We start from the raw sequence: 12871 nt of genomic DNA, 5'->3' as shown, positions 1-12871 counted from the left end.
CATTATTTTGATTGAATGTAGCTAAATGCTAATTCTTACATGCAAATGCAAACAGTAAAATGCACATTTTACTTTCTATTTTAAACGCCTAATGAGAAAATGAATGGAAAAAAAATACTTTCGTAACAAAGAAAGCTGCAAAAGTAAGCTGTCGTTTTTTTTGGTCTATACAAACTTGTTTTAAGATGTGGTGCTGTATTGCTGGTAGGATGTTGCAGGAAGTTGTTTGATAAAATCTGATATTTATTTATTTAGGGGAGAGATTTTTTTTTTTTTTTTTACTTGAAGAATGTATAATATTTAAATGAAATGTTATGAGCATATATTTTTCTTCCTCCCCTCTCTGTCTGTTTTTAGCCCTCTGCGCTTTTTAGTGAACCCCCCCGTTCAAGAAGTCACAGGGTTTGTTTCCAGTTGTCATCTGCATGCAACCTGACATGCAGATTGTTCGTTAACTCTGTTTCATCTTGGTGAATACATGACACACATTGTAATGAACTTAAAGATATAGTTAATCCAAAAATGACAATGATTATGTTGTCTTCGTAACCAATATGAATTTTTTTTGTGTGGAACACAAAAGGAGTGATCTAATAGAGTGTTCAATGAATGATGACATTAATTTTCATTTCTGGGTAAACTATCTCATTTACGGACTTGTTGTGTGTGTTCAATCCCTCATTTGAGCAGATACCTGCATGCAGTGTAGTAAACTGATTCTCAGAATCTTGTGTTGACAAGTTTAAGGCTTCCATAGCCTCTTACTCAGACATCTAACGCAGAAATCAATTCTTTATTTAGTTATCCATAAGTGCTCAGAATACATCAGAGTGCATTAGAGTTGATGGCTAATGTGTTAACTTTCTGTAAACACACAAAGAAGCTTTCTTTGAACTCCTCTGTATGTCATGAGCATTTCCTCCTCATAATGTGTTTAAAGTACATCTTCTCTGGTTGTTATAGCAGCCCTGTTTGATCACATTTCCTGATTGGTAACCATCTTGGATACATAAAGCGGCCATTTAATGGTGTTTATTTTAACTGTTTGTTGTGTTCTCCATGGTTATGTCTGAGAGATATGGAGTCTGTGAGGTGAATGTAGTATGGTGAAGTGTTCTTTTCTGTCTGCAGGGATCACTGCATGAAGAGAGTTCATTCTCTGGCCCTAGGCGTTTCAGTGGCTCCAGTGCTAGAGGCGTAAGGCCCAGTTTTTACCTATCCCTCTGAAAAGGGCATGACCTGATACCCAATTCCAGGCTGGGCTTGTTGAGCTTCTTGCATGGTTCTGTTTTCAGACCACAGGCTTGACTAGGTGTTGTCTGTGTCTGTTTATGTCATGGGCTTCTCTGAGGAAAGTTTGGGAGTCTCCACCCTACTGTTTTTCCCACTCTTGTTGTGCATGGCAGTAGAGTGGGACTGTTGGTGTATGTATGTATGTATGTATGTATGTAAAGCATGCATTTGACGGTTAATCATCTTGGATCGAATATCTTTTTGTCTTTTGTGTGTGGTCGAAATATGGTTGTTTAATAGTCAGACTGATTGACTCTGCATTGCACAGATACCTGCTAATGCTGTGTGTCAGTGTGTTTTTTTTTTTTACCCACAATATGGGTATGGTTTTACACTACTGTTTAAAAGATTGTCCCCCCAAATTAAAAAAATTGATCAAAAGTGACAGTAATTGATACATTTAGTACATTTATATTACTACAGAAGACCTCTGTTTCAAATAAATGCTGCTTTTAATTAATCATTAATTAACATTGATAATAATAAGAATGGTTACTTTAGTACCAAATCAGCATTTTAGAATAATTTCTGAAGGATTGTGTGACTGGAGATTGGAGTGCTGGCTGCTGAAAATTGGATCACAGGAATAAATCACATTTTATTAAAATAGGACCAGTTATTTTAAATTGTAATAATATTTCACAATATTAATGTTTTTTGCTATATTTTTGGTCAAATAAAGGCATTATTGGTGAGCAAAAGAGACTTTCAAAAACATTAGTAAAAACGTACTAGCCCCAAACTTTTGAACAGTAGTGTTAATGGTACTGTGTCATTTTTTTAAACTTTATACTTAGAGTTCCCATATTTTCCCTCTAATGCTCAAAACTAACTCTCTTTCTGCTAACATCTGCTCCTCTGTCCATCTTATTCTGCTTTTTTCTCTATACCTGCTTTTCTGGTCAGCCTTCAGACTACAATGGCTTTCTGGGCTCCAGTTCCAGGGCTTCATCTAGGGCAAGTTCAGCCCGTGCCAGTCCAGTGGTGAGCTTCCCATTTCTATCACTGACCAAGCTTTAGTACTGCAGTTTCACTTTCAAGGTCAAGTCTGTCATCTCTGTAACACATGAAGATCCATGGCAAAAAACTGACCTGTTCTCCTGTTCCTTTGCATATCCTGTTCCTCACTCTGGAATATTCAGTAGGCTATTGTGTGGAATTCACGAGTTTACATGTTAATGAAATCAGATGTAATATTATAATGCGTATTTGGCTTGCTGTCCGGGGGGAGGGCTCCGAGCTCAGAATTCGGCCCGACCCCAGAGTACTCCCCCCATAACCTTAGAGATCATAGGTAACTATGAGCGGACCCAGCCGAATGTGGGGTGAAGGGGTGGTGGTGGGATGCTGAGAAATTAGTCATGAGACAGGAGGTAAGGGAAGGCTTTATTTATACTGGCTTCTTCTTGCGCTGATTGGATGATTACCTGAACATGCTCCTCCCGAACTTTGTTTACATAAAACTTCATTTAGCATTAATCTTGTTTGTGTCTTGCTCCCTCTAGTGAGTAAAGCATGGAACATATCTATAGATGCCCCAATTCTGATGCATTACTGTTTTAAATAAGTATTTCTCATTTAATGTGGATTTGTATAAAGAGTCTGCATGATTTTACATTGTAGCTTCTGCTGAACACGTTTCATTTTTCATACAGGTGGAGGAAAGGTCAGATTTCCTGGAAAAGGTCAGTAGAATAATTTGTTGAATGTTGAATAGATGCACAAACACAATTTTGAATCCATCACAGTGAATAATACCGCAACAAAGTGATCCACCAGACAAAGTAAATATTTAAACTACATCCTCAGGGTTCCAGGACAGCCTCCACCCTCTCGGCTGCCACTCTAGCATCTCTGGGTGGAGGGTTATCACGAAGAGGAAGCTGTGATACCTCGCTTTCAGCTGACACTGAGGCCTCCATACGGGAAATGAAGGTAGTTTTGGTATGTTCATAATACTAAATTATAATGGCCATGATCTATATGTAAATATCTTCATTTTGTTGTCTACTCTCAGGACTCTCTGGTAGAGGTAGAGGAGAAGTACCGTAAGGCCATGGTGTCCAACGCTCAGCTGGACAATGAGAAGACAAACCTGATGTATCAGGTGGACACACTGAGAGACACTCTGATGGAGCTAGAGGAACTTCTGTGTGAGACACGCAGAGAGAGTGAGGAAAAAAACAGGGTAAGGCCTATCAAATGATGAAATCAGTTTTTTGATAAAGAGGGTTTCAATACAAAATCCTGTAGAATAATTGACCCTTTTACAAATATATAATTGTTGTTTTCAAAACAAAATATGAAATTTACATTTTCTGACATAACCCCAAATTTAGAGTAATCCATGAAGTGTAATGAATTTTTTTTTTTTTGACAAAACTACTATGGTGAGACAAAATCTTAGAATGCATACAGATCAAAGAATTAGAGTATTGAAACAAAAATGTTATTTTTTTCTCAGCCTATGACCAAGGAATATATAAATAACATTGCAGAGGCTCACATAGTACACAATTGTACATACAAGAGGAATGAATGGAATATCAAGGAAGTAAATTATTATTATTATACTGGAAAACATCTAAAAATCAAACTCTGTTGGGTCAATTTGACCCCCTTTGGGCATTTTGGGTTAAGTCTGATCATAACTAAACTACTATATGTGGCAATGTTGCATGCTATAGTATAATCAGTTGTATTGAAGTGGTTTTGCAATATGGACATGGTTAGCAGAGAAGTTGTTATCTCTGGTAAACATTTAGTGTGAGTTATCAATCAGGCACACAGCAATATCAACACTCAATATACAGTACACAGACTGTTAATATGCAAATATTACTGACATGCACTCAATCATGCAGATGGTCATTTTAAAAGTCATAATTTGGTTGTCCTTTAAGAAATACTACCATTCAAATAACTGACAGTACGGCTGCTAGTAACCAGGAATATACTGCAAATTTACAATGAATTCTTCAGTACATACTTTAAGGATGGGCATTTTTGACTGTAATGTTTTTAGGAGTGCGAGCGAGAACGTCATGCCCACAATGTCCTAAAGATCCAGTTTGAGGAGATGAAGGAAACACTGAAGCAGAGTGAAGAGTTGTTGACGGTGAGCATCACCAGTAAATGATGGGGCAGTCTTCTGGCTCTTCGTCTTCCTAACATAGATGGATTCTGTTTTTCTTCTCTCATATTTTCCTCTTAATTTTCTTCTATCTACCCATCTATTTTCCTCTGCTTGCCCTCATGGCCGGGGCTCAGGAATCCCAACAGTCTCGTGGGAAGCAGGCGGACTATATTAGAGAGATCTCTGACCTGCAAGAAACATTGGAATGGAAAGATAAAAAGATCCTGGTACAATTACTTTCATGGCCATGTTTCTTTAATCATATCACATCAAAACAATCATCTCTTTTAGGTTTTAACACTTAATAATCACTTAATAATTTCAGAATTCCCTAAATTCTCCTTAGCTTGTGTAACTTATTAACTTAACTTCGTTAAGGACAGAATACTTAATACTGTCACATGTCCCTTGTAGTCTTTCCTAACCTTACAGCTTTCCTTTACTCTTTTGTTCTTCCCTTTCCTGACTTTTCACTTTTGCGGATGGCGTCATTTAGGCCTTAGAGAGGCAAAAGGAATATTCAGACATTATCCATGATGAACGGGAGGCACTCAGTGATGAGGTTTGCCGGCTTAAGGATGCTCTAAAGGTAGAGTAGAAGCAATATTGGCAATCACAGAGATACAGAAGTAGAGATATAGAAGTCATTATATGTAGCATCATTATTTTGAATTCTAAGGACCATAACAACATAATGGAAAAAATGGGATGTTGACATCAGATTGTATTCTTGCTCAGAAACATGGCATTGTGCTGGGATCTGAGGTGACGGCCAATGGGCAGGTAGCAGACGGGGTGATTGATGGGCGTGCTGATTCGGATACAGCTTCCCGATTGAATCAAGACTCTCACACGCCCCTCATGACTGGAGACAGCATGTTAGGTAAGAAAAACGGTTTCCAGTATTTTTTAACTCACAATCTAAACAAATCAGCTATTGCAGAAGATTTACTTGTTGTAATCAACAAATGTTCACAATTTTGCTTTTATGGTATTTTCTTAATGGATATTGCATTAAGAAATCATTCAAAATATGTTAAGGATTAGAGATTCAACAAAACTATGATGAAGACCAAAACGGTGGGAGGAAATCATTTTGGTGTCATTCCTGTGTCAATTTGTTAAATGAGGAAACGTTGACTGTATAACCCAACCCCAAACCCCCCCCCCCCCCAAAAAAAAGAAAAAAAGAAGTAAAAACAGAAAGAAGTACAAGCTCTGAGGCACATAAACTGGACTATTTTCTATCAGATGCGATCTGAAAACCAGCATGAAGACCAGTGATTTGAAGTTGTCAAAACCCATTATTGCAGTCAATTACAGTAGCCTATAAGGAATGTAGTCAGCTGATAATACAACTGAGAGCGAAGGCCAAGCAAAGACTTGTCCATCTGAGAATGAAGTCAGCACATTTAGTGCACAAATGGTAACAAACTCTTATAAATATGTAGTTCAGTCATGAAACTCTAGATGGCACAGGCTGATTGGTCCTTTACATGCATTCTGCAAGCCATCACACTGTTATCACATGGCACAAGACGATTGGAGCCTGCTGATTCTGCAGTGAGTGAGATTGCTTGTTCAACACTTAAATAGTCTGGTTTGGTGTTCGCTGTTGGGCAGCAAGCTATCAGAGTTCCTCTGAAATCCTCCACCTCCCTCAGCTCCACCTGCTTAGATTTGCTTCAGGATTTATGTATTAATACAGCTGCATATAAATAAAGATGGATTCCTACTCTCAATATATATAAAAAAACACAATTCCAAGTCTACTGGTTGCAGATTTGACACCTCACAGGTAAAGTGCACTCCAGTTAATGTTGAAGAACCTGTAATTATAATCAAACAAAACATGTCAGAGGATAAAGGAGACATTGATTCAAGTGCAGAAACTTGTTTCACTATAAACCATTTAAACCTGAGAATCAGATAATTTCGGAAATTACAGTATATGAACCACAGACCAGACCAGCAGAGAACATTAACTGAATAGAAATCAATGCTGCCATGAATACCTCTCAAGATCTCATGTTTGAACCCACAGACTCTAACGAAGTGGATATATTTAATACCACAGGAGACAATGGTGCACAATCCAGGGACCAGCGAGAGACAGAGGCTGAGCCAGAGTTGCAGTGTGTGGAGGACACGTATAGCATGCCAGTAGAGCACAAGGGCATAGCTTTCCTTCTCGATAGTTGTGAGGAAGCAGTTGCTGGTTTAAATATGCATAGCAGTGAACCTCCAAAAGAAATAATATTCGATGTGAGAGGACTGAGTATAGAAAATGAAACACAGACATTCTTTAAGACAAAGTTTAAAATTAAGAAGATCTTCAACTGCTGTGTGTCATGATTTTTCACAGATTCTTCTTATTCTTTTTTGATTTTCTGATGTTTGTGACAATGTCCTTTTGATTTTATTTTTCATTGAGAAATTATACTTGTGGTGTAATTTTGCATATGTACTTTAAATCTTTAATGTAAATGAGAATGATCCAGACATGTTTTGGGCATGCAAAAGCTGTACATTTCTTTAAATATTCTGAAAAGCTTGATTTTTGAAAACAAATTCCCCAAGAGAAACGTGAATACATTGTGATATGGATAAAAATCCAAATGCATGGACAATTAGATGCATTGCATTTTTGAAGAATATGTACTTCTCCATGTGTGCCAATCATTATCATCATTATCATCATCATCATTGAAATCACTTGTCACCACAAATAAAAAGCAAATACCAAAAATGTTTTATACATAATAATATTCACATCAGTGTATATACAATGTGTATAGTAATAATAATAATAATAACAACACCATATATACATTTTCTATTTTATACACAATATCACAATAATTCATATTAAATAAAAATAGTATTTTTTTTTAATGTTAACTTTTTTATTAATTATATGATATGCTGATTATTATTAATGACTTTTGGGAATATTGCTGGGAAAAAATTTTAAATGAAGATAATTTGACATACAAGAGGAATAAAGCTTTTAATAGACTTTACACAACTGGCTTTAGAAGTAAATATATTTTTTGTTTTCTTTCCTTATTCCTTATCACCCCAACAATCTATTTTGCAATCGAGTCATGCATTTTTGGTCATGTTAAATGCACATTAATTGCATTTTTTATAATTCATTGTATAATTCATTGTAAAATGTTAACAGTTCCAATTTGTATACTATGTGCTACAAAATAAATTATATTAGTGCCTACATCGACTCGTTGTGTATCTTACATTCGATTCTGTATGAGGTTCATGTTCTAGTATATATTTTTGTTTGAATTTTTCAGAGATCAGATTAAGGAAGCTGGTGGAAGAGAGAGAGAGCTTGCTCGACCAGGTGAGTTTTGTCATCTTATGCTTTTCAAGTGATTCATTGTTTTCTGTATAATTGATATTGTGGGAGAGCATCTTATGAAATGCCTGTCATAAGGACTTTGTTAGCATGACTGTGGCACGTCCTGATTTAGACGTGGCAGTTATATTTTGTTGATCCTGGAACAACAAAACTTTTCCGAAAATTGTATCACAACCATATCCTTACCTATAACTTCTCCCTAAAATCAGAGGGAAGTGATAGGTGAATAACACTGATGTAGAAGTACCTAACCCTGGCTGTAAGCCTAAATTTGACATAAACTTTAAATTTGTCCCTCAGATCTTATTAGTTGATTAGAATTTTGTTCCAGGATCAACAAAGATGTTGATCCAGGATCATGTTGCACTTGGTGAAATCAGGTTCTGCTGTGCTGTGTGTGTGTGTGTTTTTGCAGGTACGGAAGCTTAAAGCCACTGCAGAGCAGAAACAGAAGAATGGGACAGAAGAAATGGGAAGCACTGATGAGGATGACCTTCAGAATGGTCTGGACCCTCATATCCTAGATCTGCAGAGTAAGATACACCTTTAAATTTCAATCACTATCAGTCTTGATTTAGGCTGGTTTGTCATATGGAGTTATATGTTTTCATGTGACCTCAAAAATGTTTTGTTTTTTTTTCTACAGGAGATGCTAACAGGCAGATAAGTGACCTGAAATTCAAGTTGGTCAAGTCTGTGCAAGAAGTCACAGCGCTTGAACAAAATGTAAGTCATGATTAACACTGACACAAGACTTTATTCCCAGAGGCACAACATAATCATGCTCTTGCATTCAATTTAATCATCAGTGGTTAATAATATTTTATTTTTAAGTTTTACTTCTCTTTATGCACTATTAATTTTCTTCTGATTGTGGTAACACCAGTTCCACAGTGTTTCATGCATAACCTGCAATCTCTGTCATGTGGCAGATAATTCGGCTGGAGGGTCAGGTGGGCCGCTATAAGATGTCTGCTGAGGCTGCGGAGAAAGTGGAAGATGAATTAAAAGTGGAGAAACGCAAGTTACAAAGAGAGGTACATTATTAAATGATTGGTGGGAAAATGCTAATATTTTGCAACAACTGCACTCTAAAAATGTCAATTATGATGTAGTAATTTTTTGGTGAAATATTCTTATAATTAAAAATATTGAGCACATTTTAAAGCTGTGAAATCAATGAAATATACCTTATGAATAGAGTACATGTAAGAAAAAAATAAAATAGATCTACATTTGGTGCCATGACTAATACAATTAATTAGACCTAACATGTTAAGTTAACGGACCAAAAAAAGAAATGTTGGGCGGGATTTGATTTTGTCCATTGAATATCGACTGGATCATTGTTGTTTGCTATTGCTGCAATAAAGTGATGTCCGGTTTTCGAAAAAAAACAAAAACATTTTTGAACAAAAAAAAAAAGTCTGAAACCGAGTCAGCTCAGATTTGCAAATTACTCAATTAAAAATCACTTTCGGACTTTCAAGGTGACTTAAATGTCTCCTGGCTCATCCTCAACCTGACCACATGCTCTACTCTTCACCGCAATAGTAACAACAAAACATCAATTTAACAGAAACTCCCATGAATCCAAACATAAAAGAACATCCACTAATTTCTCCTACTATATAAATTTTGTGCAAAACACAAAATAACACTAAATTCCGTCAATTACTCTCCTTATACAGTCCGTATCAAAGAATGCTTGGAAAATCAAATTTCCCTCTCTTTGCGCGTGATTGTCCAACTTACTCAATTTCTTAAGTTGCTGTTAAAGATGAGAGAATGTTGAGATGGAATGAGTATTAATAGTAGTTCTTGAAACTGATCAGTATAATTTCTTCATTCTCAAATATTTTGAATGAAATTTAACAAAAATATGAAGTATATCTTAAAAATATAATTTGTGTGTCAAATACTAATTTCTTTTCATAAAACTTAAATAAGAGATTTACATTATAGTCAAAATTAACTGTTGGATTTTCAGACATTTATTTTGGTATGTCCAACTCAACTAACAAGTGATATTCAGAGATTGTATTAATGTAGTATAGTTATTTATTATTGTGTGATATTTACAAAGCCACTGAATGTTTTTAGAGTGTGATGTAACAAATTCCTGCTGTGCTTATTCTAGCTGAGGTCTGCGCTTGACCGTATCGATGAGCTGGAAGCAAGCAACAGCCACCTGACGAAGAGACTAGAGAAGATGAAGGCCAATCGGAGTGCCCTACTGGCACAGCAGTGACGCCCGCCTGTGTCCCATTCCTATCACCCACTGGCACTGATGACTTGCCACCCATATAAAACTAAAATTTCTATCAAAATCAGATCAAATTAGCTCAATCATAATCTTGCTAATTCAGACTTCGAAAAGATAAGTAAGGCTAACAGGCATGAACATCAACCTTCATTTGTTTGCTAGTAGGATTCCAAGCGGAGGACACATCAAAAACAAATTCTTACTGAGGCTCATTAAAGTGACCTTTGGTTTGGATTAGCAGAATTCAGGCCCTCAATGAGCTCTCAATACTTTTTTGACTGGGTTACGGATCTCTGTGTCTGTGTCAGAGCAACACAACACAGGCAGAGCACATCTATGACAGCATGTTACTTTATGGTAGTATGTTGGTTCAGAGGGACATTGACTTAGCAGATCATGCACTTTATCTCTGCATCAGTGTTCAAGTGTGTTACTCGGACACTGTACATGGAACCATTTTGCATAATGAGGTAATGGAAATTGTGTAGTCCAGATATTAAATTAATGAATGTATGCTCTCATACAGAGACAGTTGTGCATTTTCTTGCAATGTTTTGTGCAGACAGGAACTTAACAACAGACATGTGCAGGATATGTGCAACATCACTTTGAACGTTTAATGGGGAATTGTTATAATGTCCATTTTATTTTACGCCAAATCTGTGTGCAAGTGTTGGTTCGTACTTAAATAAGGTGGACTAGCACTTTATGATGTTAGTAATTTTTGTTTACATGCTAATGTTGAGTAAACATCCTGAGAAACTTACATGTATATGAGGACATGGTTACAAAAAACTTTGATGCAATAACAATGCTAATATAACTTTATGGAGTTTATTTGGGTAAAAGCCAATATTGGAAGTATCTGAATCATTGTCCTTGAAAATGTTCTCAGTGGCAGCAATTATTTTTCTTTGTTGCTTTATTGAAGCACTCTTTTTTTCTCACATATCTTTTCAACTAAAGTGGGCCAAATTATGGAAATACTTTTTTGTTTCGTTTAATATGCAGGTTTTAGATCACCTACTCGCTTTCTGTGTATAAAAACAGAGGTCTTGGTCATTGTAATATGGTAAGTAGAAGTAGACAGTATAAGCACAGCTGATCATCAGAATACTGTTTCATATCCAGTTTAAACTCAGATCATACTGCAACAGCATATATCATCGGAGGGCTAAATGGACATTTGAGACGTCACCAGCCTTTATAGATACAATCTGTAACCTGAGTCTTGCTTTCGAAAACATGCTGAGTCAACACAATAAATGGGAGTGCAACTGTTTTTTTGAAGCCGGTCGTTGTAGCACTTTCACTAATGGTCTGTCACTTAAAGAGTGTATCATTAATCTCAATGAATTTGGGGTTTATAGAAATAAACATGGCTTTTTTAAGAAAAAGAAAAAGGAACTGTATTGCAATAATGCTTTTCAGAGTAACTGACCATTACATTTACACAACAAGTTCAGATGTACATCATTATGCTAACAGCTGTGACAATGAATGTCATGATGCTATATCCGCTGGATGATTGTTTGTGGCAAGAAGATGATCCTTTTTGCTGATTGTGAGCTTCAGTTGTATCCCTCCCAGGGTTCTGCAACCATTGGAGACAATGCACCACCTTGTTTACACACTCAGTGAACATACTGTCTCATAAGGACTGATATGCTGAACTTTTGAAATAACAGACAGAGACACACAAATTATATTGTTTACCTGTATTACACCTCTTCTGTAAGACATGGCATAGCAAGAAATAAACTCATGCAATAACACTGACATTTCAGGTTTTTATTTATTTCATTATTTTATTGCATTTTAAGTTTAATAAACGAGAATTACGAAATGAACCTGCTCCCTCAAAACATTGAAAACATGGAAGTGGTGTACATTTGAACAGCAGAGGGCACCCCTAAATTTTCAGCTGATAAATCGGTTCTGCATTTTGGTGTTAAAGATGTTAAAGGCAAATCTTTCAGTAACATGCCATGGTGAAGTCATATGGTTGGCAATAAAAATAATTTATATATATATATATATATATAGACCCAATTTCAGTTAGTAAACATGGTGACGTTTTTTGTGGGTGGAGCTTGTGGAGGCAGAACGATTCCCCTGGCCGCTTCACTAACGTTAGTTTGCAAGTTTTGTTAGCTTGTTTTTTAACAATGACTGGAGAAAATCCGATTTTATCTTAAAATAACTCCAGGACTGCGATTGTTATTAGCTAAAGTTAATTTTAACGGATGGAACCAGATTGGCCAACACGTAAATTATACGCTTACTCAATTATTGGATGATCTTGTAGTGAATGTGACATACATAATTGACCTTTGTTGTTAAGCGTAGTTCTATACACGGTTGGTTATAAACGCAGCACTTTGTTCTTAGCGTGTTTCTTCATGACTGTTCAGGGATCGCAGTCCCTTTAAATGCTCTGAATGTGTGATGACGTGGGATGCTTGTCAGCGCCATTTGTTTTCTGTGTTTACCTTCTAAAAATAAATGACGCACGCATTCGTGTGCTCAAAGTGAGAAGTTGTCACACTGGTGACCCCAACATTAGTCTGCTGGACGTATCCAGAGACAGAACACGACCATGACCGCGAACGCTGTCACCCTCAAACTCCCCGATCTCTGGGAATCGTCAGTATCTGCATGGTTCACCCAGACTGAAGCGCAGTTCGCGTTGCGTGAGATCACCGCGGATACAACAAAATAGTAAATGGTAAATGGACTGCATTTATATAGCGCTTTCACAGACCCAATGGCCACCAAAGCGCTTTACAATTTG

General features: G+C 36.6%; 1 protein-coding gene across 22 annotated transcripts in view; it reads left to right on the top strand.

The window, feature by feature from the left end:
* The window catches only part of lrrfip1b (leucine rich repeat (in FLII) interacting protein 1b), a 50287-nt gene extending 38435 nt beyond the window's left edge, over positions 1 to 11852 (top strand). For 5 of the 22 annotated variants that reach the window (XM_056233576.1, XM_056233571.1, XM_056233567.1 and 2 more), the window contains 15 exons: positions 358 to 402; positions 1132 to 1197; positions 2200 to 2277; positions 2949 to 2978; positions 3103 to 3228; positions 3311 to 3481; positions 4319 to 4411; positions 4564 to 4656; positions 4926 to 5018; positions 5168 to 5312; positions 7744 to 7793; positions 8227 to 8344; positions 8458 to 8537; positions 8744 to 8848; positions 9952 to 11852. In XM_056233576.1, coding sequence (XP_056089551.1) covers positions 358 to 402; positions 1132 to 1197; positions 2200 to 2277; positions 2949 to 2978; positions 3103 to 3228; positions 3311 to 3481; positions 4319 to 4411; positions 4564 to 4656; positions 4926 to 5018; positions 5168 to 5312; positions 7744 to 7793; positions 8227 to 8344; positions 8458 to 8537; positions 8744 to 8848; positions 9952 to 10062 — 1404 coding nt within the window. In that variant the 3' untranslated portion in view covers positions 10063 to 11852. The remainder of the gene's footprint in view (positions 1 to 357; positions 403 to 1131; positions 1198 to 2199; positions 2278 to 2948; positions 2979 to 3102; positions 3229 to 3310; positions 3482 to 4318; positions 4412 to 4563; positions 4657 to 4925; positions 5019 to 5167; positions 5313 to 7743; positions 7794 to 8226; positions 8345 to 8457; positions 8538 to 8743; positions 8849 to 9951) is intronic. The other 17 variants (XM_056233582.1, XM_056233579.1, XM_056233587.1 and 14 more) reach the window with 8 other exon arrangements.
* Positions 11853 to 12871: the final 1019 nt, after the last annotated feature.

The sequence above is a fragment of the Rhinichthys klamathensis genome, unplaced genomic scaffold (genome assembly GCF_029890125.1).
Source record: "Rhinichthys klamathensis goyatoka isolate OS25496 unplaced genomic scaffold, OSU_Roscu_1.1 h1tg000372l_1, whole genome shotgun sequence".
Lineage (NCBI taxonomy): Eukaryota > Metazoa > Chordata > Actinopteri > Cypriniformes > Leuciscidae > Rhinichthys > Rhinichthys klamathensis.
This window is presented reverse-complemented; position numbering and strand designations above follow the sequence as displayed.